Consider the following 18,866-nt stretch of genomic DNA (forward strand, 5'->3'; position numbering starts at 1 on the left):
GCCAAAAAGAGCAGCTAGTACCTGAAAACAGTGAAAACAAATTACACCAGTTGGGGCCAGAAGTGTAAGAATGTCTCTGTGGGGATATCCCAATAAAAATGCAGTCTAAGAATAGCAATGTGAATATAAGTAATCATGCAATATTTACTAGATAAACACATTTGCCAATTTTATTCACATAACGTATAGTAATAATGTGCTCGTGTTCACTTTGACAAGTAGACAAGATAGTTTATTGGCTTGTGGACTGTAAAAAAATAAACAATATTTAAATTACACTTATGGATGATACGCATAGGAAAGCATGCTCTGGTCTAACTGTCTATCTAATTGTCTGGCTAGCGAGGTTGTGCAATAACAACATTAGAAATATACATATATTCAATGTGTTGACTCAGAGGGCTAACTCCTGTTCCGTGTTATTACACAGCAATATTTGGGGTGGCGCGCCTGTCGCCCGTGTGTTTTGCTGCTCGGAGGCTTCTGCACAGAGATGGCAAGAGAACCCTAGCAGACTGTGGGGCCTATACGGTTGGGCATTTTACCGACAACCGTAACGTTAGTGGCGCAGAGACGCAAAGTAGGAAAGGAGCGGAACAACGGACAAGGTAAAGCACAGCTGCCTAAGTAGCTAACTTAACAATTTCGAACGACTTTCTTGTATTGTCAAACACTATTCTTTTACAATTTTGTATTCCACATCCAATGAAACTGTTTGACTAACGTTAGCTCTATGATGGCGGATAACTAGCAAAGCTGCTAAATAACGTTAAATTCGTTAGCAAGCCGGCTAGCTGGCAGCAATAGGATAATAGCTTATTTGGCTAAGTGTATAACGTTAGCTTGCTCAACTAGCTGTGTCGGCTTTACTGCAAGTTGTACAGCCACATATTAAACAAACACATTGAGTATTTCAATTATGTGAGGATATTACCATCTGGTTAGCTAGTTAGATGTCCGGATAGTCAGCTAGCGGTAATTGTGTACATCAAACAAATAACACAAAACGGGGATTTCTTCTATGGCTAACAGTTAGCTGGCTAGCTTATCGATAGCTAGCTAGCTGACTTTATCGTTCGTTGCAGACTAGTGCTAGTGGCAGTGAAATGGCTACATATCGTTAGCCTGCCTTATCTGACAGATACTGTACCCTTTGTGATATATCTGGTGCAAATATAAGTTTAACGTCACGAAACATTGGCTCAGATTGAGATTACTATCCGAAGGCCAATAGTTGCCTATTATGTTTACGTTACTCTTTGTGAGCTAGCGGTTACGTTAGCATGTCAGTAGATTACTAAAAGTTAGCCCATGTCCGTTAACCATATCAGAGTTTGTGTGTGATGACCAGTGTTTGCGTTTGAAATATGCACAAGTCGTTGTTAGCATAACGTTGAAAGTGAGAGCAATCTTTATTATCCAATTATCAATGGTCTTGTTTACTGAACTTTGTTATCTGGAGAAAAAAGAAAAGAAACAATGGTTACATTTGTGGTCTGCTTTGGTCATGCACAGTACCTGACTTAAGACACAGGTAAACATAGGCCTGACATAAGGCACACTGCTATTTAATACAATACTGTTTCAAATCATTAGTGCCCCTTCTATAAATACTGAACAAGAACAATGTAACACTTTCACTGTAATGGTCCATGACTGGCAAAGACAGATCATTTTGAGCACAATGTCCCATAGGACTAACAGAATTAACGTGGGCTTAGCTAATACCTGATTGGAATCGTTAGCGATGAAAGTTGGGCCCAGTTGTCTTCCATTCCCTTTCTATGGATAGGCCCAGTTACAAAGAGAAACGGTCAAACATTACTTATTTGTTTCAGTGGCTGATGAAGAATTTCTGTACAGTCTTTACTACTGTATTTCAGTACCATAAGTGAGGGTCCTTCTGTTTATCAGCTATAGACAGTGGTTTGACAGCTCAGGATTTCACATACTGTATTTATTAGTGCCACATTGGGAGGGAATTACTCAAAGGAAGCTGTCGGTTGTGCAGCAACTTAATGGTATAACTGAAATGTCCCCTGCCTCCCATTGTTATAAAATACAATTCTTAATTTACTTTATAAGATTTGTGTTCATTTTGACCTATTATGACAACAAAACTAGAGTGTGTTAAGGCATAGTCTTCTTGTTTTCTGTTACTGAGGTTATGACTTGAATCTTTTGTCCAGTTTTGTGGAGTGGGGGTGTGTGCGCTTTTAAGGGCAACTTCAGTCTTGTTCATGTAGGCAAACACCCACCTTGATATCATGGTCTTCCCATATGTATTCTAGTGCAGACAACTCTTAATACTGTTTATGTGGCCCTGAGCGTCTATCTTGGTCTATGAAATTAGAGTATCTTTAAAGGGAAAATTTGACACCATTTTATATGGATGTCCAAGGACTGTTGTCGCTTAATGTGATCAATTGAAGCAATACATTCTTCAGTGCCTGCCAAGAAAGAGGCGTTCTCCTGCTTGAAGTAGTACATTTCGCCAAGTGGCAACTCAACAAAATGGCCTACAATAGCGTTGGGTGACAAACAAATTCACTTAATAGTCGTCTGCTCTCTCGGCAGTGCTGGTGTTGGTTGTGTTTTGAAGAAGGTCTCCAGCACACCTCTGTCCAAGTGAGGAGTAAAACTTTCATGCAACGTAAAGCACACAAAGACTGCTGTCTCCGAGTTAATTACCGTCGTTGAAAGCATCCAACACAAAATGGCCCATACTGACATTCATTGCAGAAATTATTTTGTTTTTGTTTAGCAGATTCACCCCATATTTTAGCCGGCTTTTCCCTCCCCTTTCGCTATCTGCGCTATCTATTTTGCAAGGGCACAGTCGTTACATCCTGTGCTTAGCGCAGTCCAACATGATTGTGATTGGTTTGAAGAAAAACAACCCAGAGTGATTTTGCCACTATAGCAGAATGATTATGTGTGTAGCTAGACTTTTTCTTGCGCTGACAGCGCAGCGGAGATAGGTCTGGCTAGGCAAGACTACACCTAAACCAACACTAGTGGCTTTTATTTCTACAGGTTGACCAGTACATTAGACAGTTTAAGCAATCAGTTTAAGGTAAAATATTATTGTGCAAATTACAATTATAAACTCAGAGTTGTGCTTTTCTCACCTGAGCATGTAATGATGATATTTAATGTTTGTTATTTCTTGGACTTGAAGCAATTGAGATGATACCTCAAGGGCAAAGAGGCATTTTACTGTATTTAGACCTCCATCTACTGATTAAAACAAGATGAAAAGTCAAGGGCCTTGGATGTAGACTACAGCGGCAATCAACAATTATTTTTGATTTTTAGATTAATCTGCAGATTTCTTTTGTGTTGACATTATTTATTAGCTATTTTTCATAATTTCCTGACATAATATCTATCACAACTGAAGTTGTTGCTGCTTTTGTCCAGACAACAGTCCAAAACCCAAAGATAATACGTTTACTATTATAGAAAACTCAAATAAAGCCAAACCACTTAATTTAGTACTTTATTACTTAAAACTTAAAACAGACTTTTAGCCTAATCAATTACTTAAATTGTTGCCGTAATAGCAATTGTGGCAGTTCTTATTCAGACAAGCTGTCTTCAGTGTGCCCAGATCCCCTTCCTTGCCTGTTTAGATTTTTGTTTTTACCTTTTAAGAAAACCTTTATAATAATCAAATTAGATCCTCATATTGTAAGTCAAATTTAAACCTGGCATAATTAGGTCTAACTAGGAAAGGCCTTGCTTGTCCAGCTATTTCTAGCCATACTGTATGTAATACAGCAAAGAGCTGGTTAGCAGTTCATGACTTGAGTGACATGCATTTCTGATTATTCATGTTCATACAGGCTAGATATTGTTTTTTCCCCCAGTTCACTGAGGCTGTATGATGCAGTGCATTTTAAAGTTTATGTATGTATATAAATGATACAATCTTTTGCAGGTAGTTGTGTATGTCTAATGTGCCGACTGTTGTTAAGTATTGAGAAGTCTTTCATAATTTGTCACATCTCTGTTCACTGCTGGTCATCTTCACAAGGTACAAGAGTGGACTGAATTTAGACTCACTTAGCCATCTGCCATGCATCGTCAGACAAATGTGCAGAATACAGGAGGTAAAATGTCTGGGGTTCTGATGAGGTGATTCAATTATTATCAAGATTGCATTTATTCATATAACTCACTAATCACATTTTGATTCTGTTTTAGTTTTCTTGTTTCAATACATATATTTTTAATCATAAGGCTCTTTATTAAATTGGCCTATGCTTCATTCTGTTATTCCATATTCATGCTTAAGGCAAATTTGCTGATTTTAATTTGAGGTGACCCAAGCTGATCTGTCAAATTGATATTTACAAAACAAACTACATTTACACTTCAGAAAAGTATTAAGGGAGAGCTGTTGTGCATTTTGTTTTTCTTCAAGCGAGGTTCAATACTCAACTGTCAAGTATATTTTATTCAGGTTGCTTTCAACGTGATTAAAGTGTTGGTTTTTAGCTCTTACAGTGTTTAGGAAAATATAAATATTATAGTGGCGTAGATCGGGATCAAAGGAAAAACAGAAACTGATAGTCACAGCACACCTGACTTGTATGTTGATTGTCAGAATACACTGAACACCCAGAGGAAATCCAGACGGACACAGGCAGAGTATAAAAACCCAATATAGTAGGTGCTAGGGCGAGGAATTGATAGGGTTCTAATTAGAACCGTGGTAAAAGATCAGGAAACCGTGAGTGCTGTGACGTCTGCAGCAGAGACCATGACAATTAAAGGGCATGTTGTCTTCACCTTGTTGTCTTGTTTTGTTCTCCTGGTTGCTGTGGAGGAGGCCAAACAAGCCATATTCAGTGTTGGTGGTTTTGAGATCAATCGTAATAACATAGAAACACCTTATTTTTCACAACATGCATCCTAATTTTATATTTTGATCACGATTTTCAAGCAAGGATTTGCTATATAATAATGATAATAGTACAGTATAGTATAATGTAATATAATTATTTTCATACTGTAATTAGTTAGCATGGATGAAATTCAACGTTAGTCGGACTTTGTTGGTGATCTACATTTACACTTGCAGATTAAAATGCATGTCTGAAAGGGCCCGAACATGCACTTTGCCAGAATTGTGGTATTAATATTTAGGACCTAAAGGTGGCATCAAGATGGTGAAACGGAGCCACAGCCTACTGTAGCATTCTGCTCATAAACTGCATTGATTACTATAGACGATGGTAAACACCCAGACACAGCTTTACAGCTCTACAACAGAACATGGCACGTTGTAGTGTGAGTGATCAGAGAGGTTTTAAACAGGTTTAGTTATATTACTCACCAGCTGAGAAGTGAAAACAAAGCTGACCATCCTTCAACAGTTTATTATATGTAATTGAGCTTCACATTGCAAAAACTGTGTACGCTTAAGAGGTCAAAGTAGAACCAGGTAGTAGCAAACTACTTGTGCTTAATGAATATCAAAGGGAGAAATAGCAGGAATAGGGATGGGTATCACTCACCACTTCTGAATTGGGACTAAAGTTTTGTTGTAGTTTGTGTTCACAAATGTAGTTGACCTTTACAAAAGACAGTAGTGACATAGAAGAATGTAATCACTGCAATTTGAAGTGTTGAAGAAATCTGTTTGTTGCTGTGAATGGAGATGTTCACTCTGATGAACACAGCTTTGTTGTTGAACACTTCTGAATTAAGAATCAAATATTTGTGGATGTGATTGATCAGTTGAAGTATAACATACCACTAGATCTAATGTTAGTATGTGACTGTGAGAAAAGCAAAGCAACAACAGGGGCTTTTAACAGAATGTCCAATTTATTCCTCCATGTTGGGGAATACAAGAGTTAGAGTGTGTGAAACAATTGCTGCTATATGTTAGGAGATGTATACAGAGAATGGAATAACTTGGTGTCTTAATCAGAGGTCATGTATTGCTGCAGTTTGCTCCATCAGTGCTAAGCCTTGTCCTAAAAATGGGCTCTTTTCTGTTTCAGAGGAACCATGGGACACGGAGTGGGCTGAACCGGAGTTTGTCACTTTATGTAAGTAAATATTAAAAGCTAAGAGCTGGTAGGGCCTTGACCACAAATGTCAATAAAATGTTCAGAATATGCAGAAGCAGTTTATATGACTTCTTAGCTGTATTTGTTTATTGGAACCCTCCCAAGTTGACCTGTTGATTAAATGGGTATATTTCTTGTGTGTTTGATGTTTGCTTTATTTGTCTGTGTGTATGGTTTTGAAGGATTCCCACTGTGGTATATGACATGGCCACGGCCTCGGCCTCATCTAGAGCAGAGTCCAGCCATAACCACAGAGGAACATCACAACTCCATGCCACCGGTGAGTCCAAACATATTAGGGTATAATGTGGGGAAAGATATGGCAATGGCCTCAGGGGTCTAGACCATGTCCCTCCATCAGAGAGCTCATATTGAAGCACTGTGTATCTGAATATTCTTAAGAGTGTCAACTTTATGTTGAAAATGTTGAAGTGAAAGAAATGTGACTAGTCTCACCTCTTCCTTCCTGTACCTACTGCCAGTTTCCTGTGCCAAAATCAAGAGGAAGAAGAGTCTGTTTGGGACTGCCATTTATGTGGAGGTGACAGCAGAGGGGGAGTCGCGCCGCACAGCGAAGTCTCACAGCTCTTCCAGTCCTAAATGGGATGAGAGGCTCACTCTGTAAGAAGCAGCAATTTGCCTCCTGTGTATTTGACAGTCTGTGTCTATGTGTGTCATAGCATGTTATATACACAAGTTAATGTTTACAGTGTGCTTCATAAATGAGTGCCGGGGGACAACTCATGAATCCCCAGTCACTTTATTATTTATAGAAAATCAAATGAGAGACAGACTTTTAAGATTTCTGAGTTGTGACTACCACAGACATCTGTCTTCTCATAGTCTGACTCACCGGATGTAGACCGTGGGTACCAGGGCTTACCACAACAATATGGAGTAGCTACTCGCCCAACGAGCAGTCGAGCACTGCAAGCTCCGGCCGTCGGTAACACGGAGGGATATAAAGCCAGTTGAAAATGTTTCCATTTAAGCCATAAACGTTGTTGTGGCATTATATAAAATGCAGGGCTTTCAGTGGACTTTTTTTACTCTTATCATCTTTTTTTTTTAAGCGACCTGTCTAATGAGGATGTCCCCTGTCTGCAATCAATGCAATATTTAGCAACATTAGTACTCCTCTGTTTGGCCGGCAGCCGGCGCTTATGGAAAGCTCTGCTTCCGCTATCTGCCTGTTACCCGGCCCAAGAGCATTGTGATTGGTTTAAAGAAATACAAACAAGCCAGAGCATTTTTTCCCCATAGCATAATGAAGATGATGGGTGTAGCCAGACCATTCTTTAGAGCTGCTGACAGCATTGTGGAGATATGTTTGGCAATGCAAGACTAGTCTTCACATTCTCCCCTTAAACAGAACATTCCTAGAGACAGCTTTTGTTGTTCTCCAAATGACCCACGCTCGTATAAAGCTGAAAAAAAAGATGAATTTTGAAGCTATGTCTGTCTGACAGTGTATACCTTATGTAACAAACATATGGTTAGTGGTTCGTCTGATAATTATTTGAACACGGAAAATGCTGTTTGACAACACACAGAGCTCATTGCAGCATTTGGGACTTTTACAGCACCATGACTTCCAAATAGCCTGGCTAAATGCCAGAGACATGTCATGGCAAATGCTTAATTTTCTTGATTGGGTAATTATTGCTAGCAAGACAGAGTGGTGCTGTCTTTGTGATCCTGTGTTTGCACCATGGATGTTTTGCAATCTGTTATGAGTCCTACACATAGCGTCTAGGCTATAATTATGGATACTTCACTTCAGGCTGATGTGCTCTGACTGCTATGTAGCGTTCATTTTGTGTAAGCACAGAAAAACACATGGAGGCAGCATTATGTGAGATGAGTACATTAGGCGCTCAGCATGCAGCAAGGACACCTTTTTTGAAGGGGGGACAGAATGTGAAGCATCTAAATAATAACTGTTTGTTTTGTTGCTTTTCTTTTATGAGGAGGAGCATCTACTGAAAGTAGATGCTGAGGTTGTGAATGCTATTTTTATTTGTTAAATGAACATATGTCACTGCATGACTCGTGTGTGTGTGTATATATGTATGTTTGTATATATATATATATATATGTATGTATGTATGTGTATATATCTATTATATATATATATATATATATATCTATATATATATATATTATATAATATAATATCTATATATATTATATATATCTATCTATATAAATATATATCTATATTATATCTATATATATCTATATGTATCTATATTATATCTGTATATATATTCTATATTATATTATATAGTTTATTATCTCTATTCTGTGTTGTGGTTATCTCTCTATATGTATGTCTTGTGTTGTATTTATTCTATGTTGTGTCTCTATATATATGTTGTGTGTGTTTATATCTATATTGTTGTGGTTTTATATTCTCTCTACTCTGTCTTTTTTTCTATATCTATTTTTCCTCTCTCTCTCTCTCTATCTTTCATCTCTCTCTTTCCTTGTTATCTATCTCTCTCTCTTCTCTGTCTATATCTCCTCTCTCTCCTCTCTCTCTCTCTCTCCCCCTCCTATATCTCTCCCTCACTCCTCTCTTTTTTTTATCTCTCTCTATCTATCTCCTCTCCTCTCTCTCTATACACTCTCTCTACTCTCTCTCTCTCTCTATATCCTCCTCTCTCTATATCTCATCTTTATCTCTACTCTATCTTCCTCTCTCTTCTCTCTATCTCTCTCTCTCTCCTTGTCGTCTCTATCTCTCTCCTTTTTTCTCTTCCTCTTCTCTTCTTCTTTTTTTACTCTTCATCTCCTCTCTCTTCCTATTTTTGGTCCTCTATCTCTCTATCCTTTTTTTTGCTCTTCCTCTCTGCTTATTTGTCTCTCTTCCTCTATCTATCCTCTCTCTCTCCTCTCTCTTTTTTTTCTCTTCCTCTCGTCTATCTCTCTCTCTCTCTCTCTCTCTCTCTTCTTTCTTCTCTCTCTCTTTTTTTTCTTCCATATATATGTGTGGTGTATATGCATATATATATAATATATATTTTGTTTATTGCATATATATGTGTGTGTATATTCCTATATATATATGTTTGTGTATATGCCATATATAAAATATATATATATATGTTGTGGTTTGGGTGTGTGTTTCATATCTCTATAATATCTATATATATATATCCTGTTTTTTTTCGATATATATCTATGTGTGTGTTTGTGTATCTATATATATATATAATTTTGTTTTTATAATCTATATATCTCTGTGTGTTTGTTTGTGTTCTATCTCTCTCTATCTCTCTCTATACTCTATCTCTCTCTCTCTCTCTCTCTCTCTATCTTCTCTATCTATCTCTCTCCTTTCTCTATTTCTCTCTCTCTCTACTTCTCTATCTATCTATCTTTCTCTCTTTCTCATCTCTCTCTCTCTCTCATTCTACTCTCTCTCTCTCTCTCTCTCTCTCTCTCTCTCTCTATCTCTCTCTCTCTTTTTCTCTCTTTCTCTCTTTCTCTCTCTCTCTTTCTCTCTTTTCTTCCTCTCTACCTTTCTCTCTTTTCTCTCTCTTTCTCTTTCATCATATTCTATACTCTCTCTCTCTCTCTTTCTCTCTCTCTATCTCTATATCTCTCTCTCTCTATTTATCTCTCTCTTTCTCTCTTTATATCTCTCTCTTTCTTTCTTCTCTCCGTCCTCTCTTTCTATATCGCTTTCTCCTCTTTCTCTCTCTATCTTTACTTTCTTTCCTCTCTCTTTTCTTTCTATTATATATATATATATATATATACACACACACACACACACACACACACACACACACACACACTCCATACAGTCAAATGTATTGCACTGGTCCCCAACACTTGTGATTTAAGTCTCACAAGGTTACGAAATACTTATATTGTATTGAAAATCCATTTGACTTTGAAGCACTGTGCTTAGTGCAGCTCCCTGGATTAAAAAATAAAAAGATACTTCTCTGATTGAGTGCACAGGCGCTAAATACATACCAGTGTTGCAAATATATGCAACACAAACCACTCTGCTTTAGCAATGCTAAATATTTGGTCTTCTTTCTGATGACATCATTAATTTGTCTGATTTTGTGTAAAATGTTTTAATAATTACATGTGTTTGTTTGTTTCTTACCTTTTTTAAGGAATGTAACACCGCACACACAGGTGGATTTCAAAGTATGGAGTCACCACACCCTGAAGGCAGACGCTTTGCTGGGCAAAGCCACGCTGGACCTAATTCAAGCCTTGGAGCAGCATGACAGGAAATGTATAATTAAGCTACATCAAACATACAGAACCATATTATAATACAAAGTGTAGGATGGAATGTGTTCATTATTTAACAAATACATTTGTGGCTCAGTTACTTCAGTACCAGATAACTGCAGACTCATGAAGTACTATTTATTTAGAGTAGCTGACATCAGTATCATGTATTCTGAACTGTTCCTGTCGTTTTGCTACATATGTACATATCCTTATCATCTCTGATCATCTCTTGATTTATAATGGGATTATTAAAGTTTGTGTTAATCAGAATCACAATAACAATAATTTTGTTGTTGGGGTTTGCCTGATATCAGATCAATGCGTCTTTTTCTCTAATGTGAACATTACAAATGAAGTATGTCTATGAAATTGGTTCGCTTTATGTATTTCTTGATGCAACTTTATTGTAATGCCTCTTCCCACACATCCCTGTTTTGCCTCCACAGTGGAGAATGTGAAGGAGGTGCTGAAACTGAGCGTGGAGCAGAAGGGAGCTCTGGTTCCCACAGGGGAGCTGACCGTCTTCCTAAATGGCCTGACTGTCACTGACCAGGAGGAACTGGTACCGCTTACCAACGGCAATGCAGCAAATGGCACCAGTGAGCTGAGTATGTATATGCTCGGGGTGGGTGATAGTGGGGTTGCCAATTTATCCTTACCATGTGTACTGGTGAAACGAAGAGGAAGCGCAGTAAGAGGCTAACAATGTTTTCTTCAATCCACTCTAGAAGTCCAACAGAATGGTGACGCCATCCATGAAAATGGAGACTCATCTTCTTCTTCCTCAATGGCTGCCAACAGGTAAACTAACTAAACCAACCAGCCATTTTGGGTCATTTTGTGCTCCTTTTTCATGCGGAAGATTCTGCCTACTTCAATTTTCCTAAAATTGTTGTTAGCCTGGTTAAAATAACTTGTTGAAACCAAGGAACATGGTTCCTAAAGTAAAGGAATGCTAACAGGCCGCAAAGAGTTATGTGTTAGTATGGTTTCTCCACAATGTGCCATATAGGAACACATGTAGGCATATTTTGCAGTACTCTCATACTTATATTACACTGCAGCCAGTCTTTAGTATCTGTCACACGGCATACATTCATTTCAACTAGGTTTTTTTGGGAAAGCCACAAAGAAAGCACGTCTGCTCATCGCAACAGACGGGAGGTTGGTGGGGGGGCGTGAGTGGGTTGTGGCTGCCTGGCTGCTCTCTGCATTGCAGTTGCTGAAAGGACTGCAAGACAAAAACAGGGGTATATTGGTAGTGTTTCCCCTCCCTGGGAGTTCCCCAAATGTTTGAGTACTCGGCCAGATAGGAAAAGTAGCCATCTGAGGGGTGTTTTGATTTGATTTGTTTGTGATGGCGAGACAAAATTGTAGATACAATTGTGGATGTATTTATCCCCCTGTACATTAAAAAAATAAATATATAGTGCTAGTTATAGTCTGAACTCGGTTTTAGGCTGCCTGCTTCTTCCCCAAAATGGGACTTCACTTGCAGCTTATAAAAGCAGAGGGGAAATATTTAGCTGGAAGTCGATCTTGGGGAACCCTCTGCCATACTTCTTTCCTCTCTTTGTCTCTTGTTGTCCTTGATGGTTCATGGGTGTTAACTGTCTTCACTCTGTTGCCTCGCTTCTGTTTCTGTTCACCTTTTTCAACCTCCCTTTATTTAGGTTTCACTTCTGAAATCTTTTTATTTCCTGAGCCCTACTCACCTTGCCATAATGTATCTTATGTGTTCCTTTTTACTCTGCTTTGCTTTGTTGCTTTCCATTTCTTCTTTCCCTCCATCTCAGTTATCTTGTGTTGCTACTTTTCTTCAGACGGTCAAGTATGGAGACCCTTCCTGTGGAGCCCCAGGCGCCAGTTCTCACAGCCTGTCAAAACATTTGATACTCTCCTCCATGCTGGCTAAAAGAGTACAATGTTGTATTTGGTTCAAACTTTGTGTGTTCCTACTTATTTGTTCCTACCAACCTTTTCTCTCTGCACCAGATTTCAATACTCAAACAGCAAGTCCAATTGCCTTAGTGTTTTTAGGTAATCTATAAATAGTCAAATGATAAAATATACTATTATTACCAAATTAGGGTTGTGCCGGTGTAAAAAATTTCAAACTGATTAAATATTTAAACCTGACACCAGATCAGACTGGTATACTGTATTTTTCCATTAGGTGGCTCCCTTAACTTGGCAACCGGCAACCTCCTGGTCTGAAAAGTGAAGCTCATGCGGAAGTGCCTTTAAAAATGCATTCTTTCTAATGGCCAGCAGGGGGCAACTCCACTGGTTGCAAAAAGAAGTAAGATTGTATAGAAGTCTATCATAAAATGACCCTACTTGTCACTTGATTTATTACCTCACTAAACATTTTCCTGATGAGTTTATGGTCTCAATTGCTAGTTTCAAGTCTTCTTCAATACAGCATGATGTTCATTTGGAAAACGATGTCCTCATTTAGACTAATATGGACGATAAAGCAGTAATTGCGTACGAATATAATATTAATCACGTTGTCATATTGCTTATTACTAACGCAATACAAGTTGGATTTAGCGCTGGGATGCCGTTGGCAAAGGTTGCTGATGTAGGGTGCTATTTATTTTGCCAGAACGTGTCTTAATGACAAATGCTGGTTCAGCCAGTTTGCGTAAAATCAAACCTCCTAAAGCTCGTTCACTGAACTGGACCGGCAAAACCTGGAAAGATTTCCATCTTCTACTGTACAATGAAATTTAGTCTGCGGTATTTATGGTGGGAAATGTGTACTTTCTGTGCAATGAGTCTTACGGGATATTGTGTATCAAGTATAGTAAGAGTTTTTATGATCTGCGGATATGCTGAGTAGTAAAACCATAATTCATCTGAGTTGTCCACAATCATGATCCTTTTTTGACTTTCTCTTCTTTCTTGCTGGTCTGATGTTTTTTTTTGTTGCTGGCAGCCTACCCACCTCTTGTCCAGACAAAGCCTGGACTTGAGTCAAATGGCAGATTTTGTATTGGTTTTAGTGTGAGCACGTCTGAGGCACCGTCTGAAATCTCCCAGCTCACAAAAGGGCCTCTTCAGCTGTGCCCATTACATCACCATCCATCTTTAAGCCATCCTATTATGTCACGTCCTTACCCCTACAAGACAATAGTCTCAATGTAACAATTCAGTCTTTTATATGACATCTGTACACACAGTGGAAATCGCACACGCATAGCACACATTCACTAAGCCCTGTCAATCAAAGTTATTACAAGCCTTCTTTGGGCAGGTAGAAAAAACAAAACTTGAGTTCTTTGTTCTTAGAATCAACATCTTTTAGGTTCTTTCATTTGTATTATATGGGTGTAGATATTGTTGGGTTTAGTGAAGGAATTGTTGTGCATGTGCCAAGATTCAGTTTTGTTAAATGATTTTGAACTCCTTGTGTGTTTTTCTTAAAGCACAGTGAATGGTACAGACTTGGGCCCACGGTCAAGTTCCTGTTCGGCCTCCAATGGCGTGGACGGTCAGGTGCCTTCCAGCTCCTGCAGCCCGGCTCTTGGTCACTTCGTCAATGGAGACGTCACACCCAACTCCACCCCAGTCCACCAACCCTCAGACAGTGACACAGAGAGTAGGACGGGTGAGCTTGATCTTTAGTTTGCATTGTACGATGTGTAATTTACATTTTTTTAGACTTTTTCAATACTTTGTCGTGTTTTTCTTATTTACAGCCTTAATCCCCTGGGTAGAGCTGCAACGATTAGTCAACAAATCGATTAGTCGATTGCACAAGTAATTGTTATTGCAAAAATACTGTTTTATTAGCCTTTCAAATATGGAGATTTCCTGCTAATCTAAAAAAAAAAAAACAGACATTCATCCTGGACTTTGAGAAACTGGGATGGACATGTTTCACTATTTTCTGACTATTTATAAACCAAACCATTTTTTGGCAAAATATTTCCTGATTTATATTTGATAAAACTATATGTAAAAGATTGAATAATGCAAAACATATTCCGAGCACCTCAGTTACATGTTCATATTTCCAGAAAGTATTCATTATGTTGCACTGGCGGGGCTTAGGCTATTTAAAGTTTTACTTCTTCAATGTTCACTTGGTCCTAGTAAGCGTTGGAGTATAACAGTAGATTCATTTTTTTAAGTGAGTCATATAATCTCTGCTTCTGTCAGCACCTCTGTCGAAAAGTCCCCGGAGAGATAAACGGATAGAAAAGGAAAGCAGAGTGCAGTATACTGTGGAGAGCAGGCAGGGCATCAGTAGCACATTGACTACGCTGAACCTAGGTTCATGGTTAATGAGAGAATATTAATTCTTTACATGCATACCTTAGTTAAGGGCCACGTTAAAATACAGTCAAACGATTGAGAACTAGCACTGGTTTAAATTGATATAAATCCTACCTAATCGAAAATAATTGGCATGCTTTTCCTCATTCGTGGTGCGTTCACTGTCTCACTCAACAGGTTGCTTCAAAATTGTTTTTTTGTGGTTGTGTTACTTTTACATTACAAGGCAGCAAATAGCCTTATTTAATCTATCTATGGTGTTTGGATCAAACGTATTTTCACACATGAATTGTCACATAGGTAAGTGTCATAATGTAGAGTATTTGAGAATATATTTAAGTTTTTACCTATGTTTGAATGCACAGTTCAAATTTCTGTTAAAAATATTTATGTTGAGAAAAGAGGTTGAATATCAATTTTCAACCTGAATGTCCTTCTGTCATTTGTTCACAGAGACACTTGCTGATGAGTCAGTTGTAATAAATTGATGCATATATACAGTATGTATGTTTATTCCTAGACTAATGGGCTCTTATTTTACAGTCAGACATTTAGAATATTTTCCTTAAGACATCACTGACATCAACTCATGGATGGATGAAGTGTTCAGTCCATGCATGTAAACCGCACTAATATTTTTCTCTGACATGCCTGCAGTGAATGGGGAGCCCTGTGATGCTGCTCTCGGGCCGTCGTCTGCTCCAACATGTGATGTGCCGCCCCCTGCAGATGGCCACGACAACTGCAATCAAGATTCCGCCCTGCCAGACCTTGAGACAGCATCAGCATCTCAAACCCTGCCAAGCTCCACACAGGCTCCAGTTTCCTCTTCTGCTGCTAAACCTATTGATGGCACTGCTGCTGCTTCAACCACATTCACCCCCCCAGCACAGGGGGACCCCGTCATCACAACCTCCTCATCATCATCCTCCCCTCCGCCACCTATTGGAGAAGGGAATGCCTCAGGAGACGGCGTTGGTAGCAGTAGTAGCAGTGCAACTGTAACTACAGACGGGGCCAAGCCCAGGCAACAGGTCCCCAATGCTGGAGCCTCAGATCCTCTCCCTCCGGGGTAAAAAATGCCATCAGCTGCATATTCTGACTGCTTAACATATTTTTTTTTTCAAAGCTATTATTACATTAAGATGTATTTACAATATTTTAGAAATGTAATCTAAAAACTTAAATAACATAAAAATTCATATGTAAACATAAATATTGTAAAGTGTCCCAGTAAAGAAGAGGGTGCCACCTTATGGTGATACTCTAGACAAAATCATTTGATCACACGCACACGCACGCACACACACACACACACACACACACACACACACACACACACACACACACTTCACAATTGTATAGCAAAATCTGTTGTACATTTTCTGTCATATTTCTAACCATCGCTGTCCTCTTGCACAACCGTATGTAGCTTTTTGTTTGCGTCCTGCTTTTTTTCTCTAACTGTAGATAATTTTTGTGTCTTTCAGGTGGGAGCAGAGGAAAGACCCGCATGGGAGAACTTATTATGTAGACCACAACACCAGAACTACGACCTGGGAAAGACCACAACCTCTACCACCAGGGTGAGTGTATCTCTCTTGCTCACTTTGTCTTCACCCCTTTGTAGACGAGGAATCTGTACCCGGTTCATATGACGGATTTAGAAGTGGCCTTTTGGCTTTAAGTTTAAGCTAATGATACTACATTAGTCCTGTGAAGTGGCATGATGTATTTTTTTTACAGTTGTCTGGTCACGCACTAATAAAGGGAAGTATTGTTTTTAGGATATTTATTTTGAACTGTATGTATAAGTCAGTTTCAGATATAAATAACAAATTAATCTTTATCCAAATTTCATTCTGAGAACCTCTGAAGTGTACTTCCCACGTTCCAGGCTGGCTCATTCGTTTGCTTACCAGCTTGCTTTTTGTGTGTCTTCACTTTGCCAGGTGGGAGCGCCGAGTGGATGACCGGGGCAGGATCTATTATGTGGACCACAACACCCGCACTACCACATGGCAGCGTCCCACTATGGAATCAGTCCGCAATTTTGAGCAGTGGCAGAGCCAGCGCAGCCAGCTACAGGGAGCTATGCACCAGTTTAACCAGAGATACCTCTACTCTGTAAGACAATTCCCACCAACACCCTTCTTACTTCCTCTTATCCTCTTTACCCACTTAAGAATTTTTTTTTTTTTTTATGGCTGTGAAATGCATTCCTTTGTGTTTTCTTGCCTAATTATTCAGTTTGTCAACATTCTTACTTTTCAGTTTTAGATTTACTGTGGAATACCACCCACATGATTACATTACAGGACACTCTTATCCAGAGTGACTTACAGTGAACTAACTACAGGGACAACTCAGGGTTAAGTACTTTGCTCAGGGTCACAATGGTGGCAGCCCAGGTATTGAACTCACAACCATCTGGTGTTGTATTTGGAAGCCGTACCACTAGACAACTAGGCCATCACTACCCCATATGATACTATACAAAACAAAAATGCGTGGAGGGATTTATTTTTAGTTCTCTCCTCTCTTTTCCTCTGCTCTGTCTCTGACTGTAGGTGTGTGTGTGTGTCCCAAGTCAGTGGTAGGGGAAACACTGCAAATACAACTCCTTAGTTTATTTGTAATTACCACTTTAGAAGTCCAACTTTGATGATTGCATATCTTTAATGACCAATCACAAATATGTGTTTATAGTTACTGAGTATTTTACTAAGCTGTTTTTATATTCAAACATCAGTAATTGATTTTCTGTTCATTTCTGTCCATTATGCAATGCAGACATATTTCTCTTCCTACTTAAAACTGTATAATAATGCAACTACAACAATGCAAGTTTGACAACAGTGAAAACAGAAATGACGCTTATTGTTATATTTAACATGAGCAAGTATCAATTAATTTGAAGTTAATTTCATATAATACCATTTCAAACCAGTAACTGCTTTGAATGTGGTAAACAGACACTGCAGACTGCTTTGAAAATGATTGTACAATATATTGTAAAGTATTAGAGTAAAGCAAAAAGGAAAGGTATTATTTTCTCACGCCTATGTTGTTTCTCTCCTAATTGGCCAGGGTAAACAAGCCAATGTCAATCTTTTTTAACGTGATGAGTTTAGAAATCAAAGCCCAGCTTCTGATGGGGGGGTTACAAATTATGAAACTTGAAACTTATCCAAACTTGTCTTTTCCATCCAATAAATCTCCTTTTTCTCTGGGTGCACTTATTGTGTAACTCCACTCACTCAATACACAGCTCAACTCATTTTACCTAAAGGGGAGAATTTGACCTTGCCAGAATTTAAAATATGCACGCCTTAGCCTCTGCCCTAATCAGGTTATCTTGGTTAGGGTCCATCTCAAGTGTTTGATCTCAGCAGTGATGTCATCTTCACTGATGATGATTAGCTTACAACCCAAATCAAAAGACAGACAGCTGGGAAGCATTGAGCAGTAACCAGCCACAGAGGCCTTCTTGCCAGCAACATAGCATAACTCAGTTTTTTGATCATTTCTCATTTTGTTTTCATTTGGATATTTTTTAATTTCCCCGATTCTTGATTTGGATTTTTTTTTTTGTTCACCAGTTTTGTTTCTTCCTCGTGTTTTTTAAATGGATGTCTATGTGTGCATCCCTCGTATTCAGGCATCCATGATGTCTGCTGAGAATGATCCTCTTGGCCCGCTACCTCCTGGATGGGGTGAGTTCACATCCTTTCTTCTAGATAGTTGACTTATTTTCACTTGGTATCAGTATATACCGTTCTTTAAATGGGAAATACACAGAAATGTTTCAATATACATTGTACCTATTTTCATGCCAAAATGGGTGTTAATACAAAAGTACAAATACTTTGTGATGCTGTTTAAGTTGTATCAAGACTGTATCTGAATTGCTTTAGATCCTTCCCTCTGCTATCACTGCTCGCTGACAACTAGTGGAATAAATCTATAGCACTGATGATAATCTGACATGTCTGCCACATTGTGGGGCACAGTGTCCATTCTGTCTATTAAGATACAGACTCATGTCTCTGTTTTTATCAACTATAGAGAGGCGAGTGGACTCCAATGACCGAGTGTACTTTGTCAACCATAACACCAAGACAACGCAGTGGGAAGACCCGCGAACCCAAGGGTAAGCTCAGTGCCAGAACAAAAGCACAAAATAAGTGTTCCACACATAGACTGACTGTGGTCAAGTTAAAAAGT

General features: G+C 38.7%; 1 protein-coding gene across 1 annotated transcript in view; it reads left to right on the plus strand.

The window, feature by feature from the left end:
- Window positions 1-363: 363 nt before the first annotated feature.
- Window positions 364-18,866, plus strand: part of LOC115025371 (NEDD4-like E3 ubiquitin-protein ligase WWP1) — a 28,022-nt gene continuing 9,519 nt past the window's right edge. Inside the window, exons 1-13 of the mRNA XM_029457555.1 lie at window positions 364-608; window positions 6,018-6,065; window positions 6,269-6,366; window positions 6,569-6,707; window positions 10,226-10,350; window positions 10,799-10,960; window positions 11,081-11,153; window positions 13,787-13,968; window positions 15,297-15,711; window positions 16,130-16,225; window positions 16,592-16,766; window positions 18,301-18,355; window positions 18,708-18,792. Of these exons, the coding sequence (XP_029313415.1) occupies window positions 6,064-6,065; window positions 6,269-6,366; window positions 6,569-6,707; window positions 10,226-10,350; window positions 10,799-10,960; window positions 11,081-11,153; window positions 13,787-13,968; window positions 15,297-15,711; window positions 16,130-16,225; window positions 16,592-16,766; window positions 18,301-18,355; window positions 18,708-18,792 (1,607 nt within the window). The 5' untranslated portion in view covers window positions 364-608; window positions 6,018-6,063. The remainder of the gene's footprint in view (window positions 609-6,017; window positions 6,066-6,268; window positions 6,367-6,568; window positions 6,708-10,225; window positions 10,351-10,798; window positions 10,961-11,080; window positions 11,154-13,786; window positions 13,969-15,296; window positions 15,712-16,129; window positions 16,226-16,591; window positions 16,767-18,300; window positions 18,356-18,707; window positions 18,793-18,866) is intronic.

The sequence above is a fragment of the Cottoperca gobio genome, chromosome 20, assembly GCF_900634415.1.
Source record: "Cottoperca gobio chromosome 20, fCotGob3.1, whole genome shotgun sequence".
Lineage (NCBI taxonomy): Eukaryota > Metazoa > Chordata > Actinopteri > Perciformes > Bovichtidae > Cottoperca > Cottoperca gobio.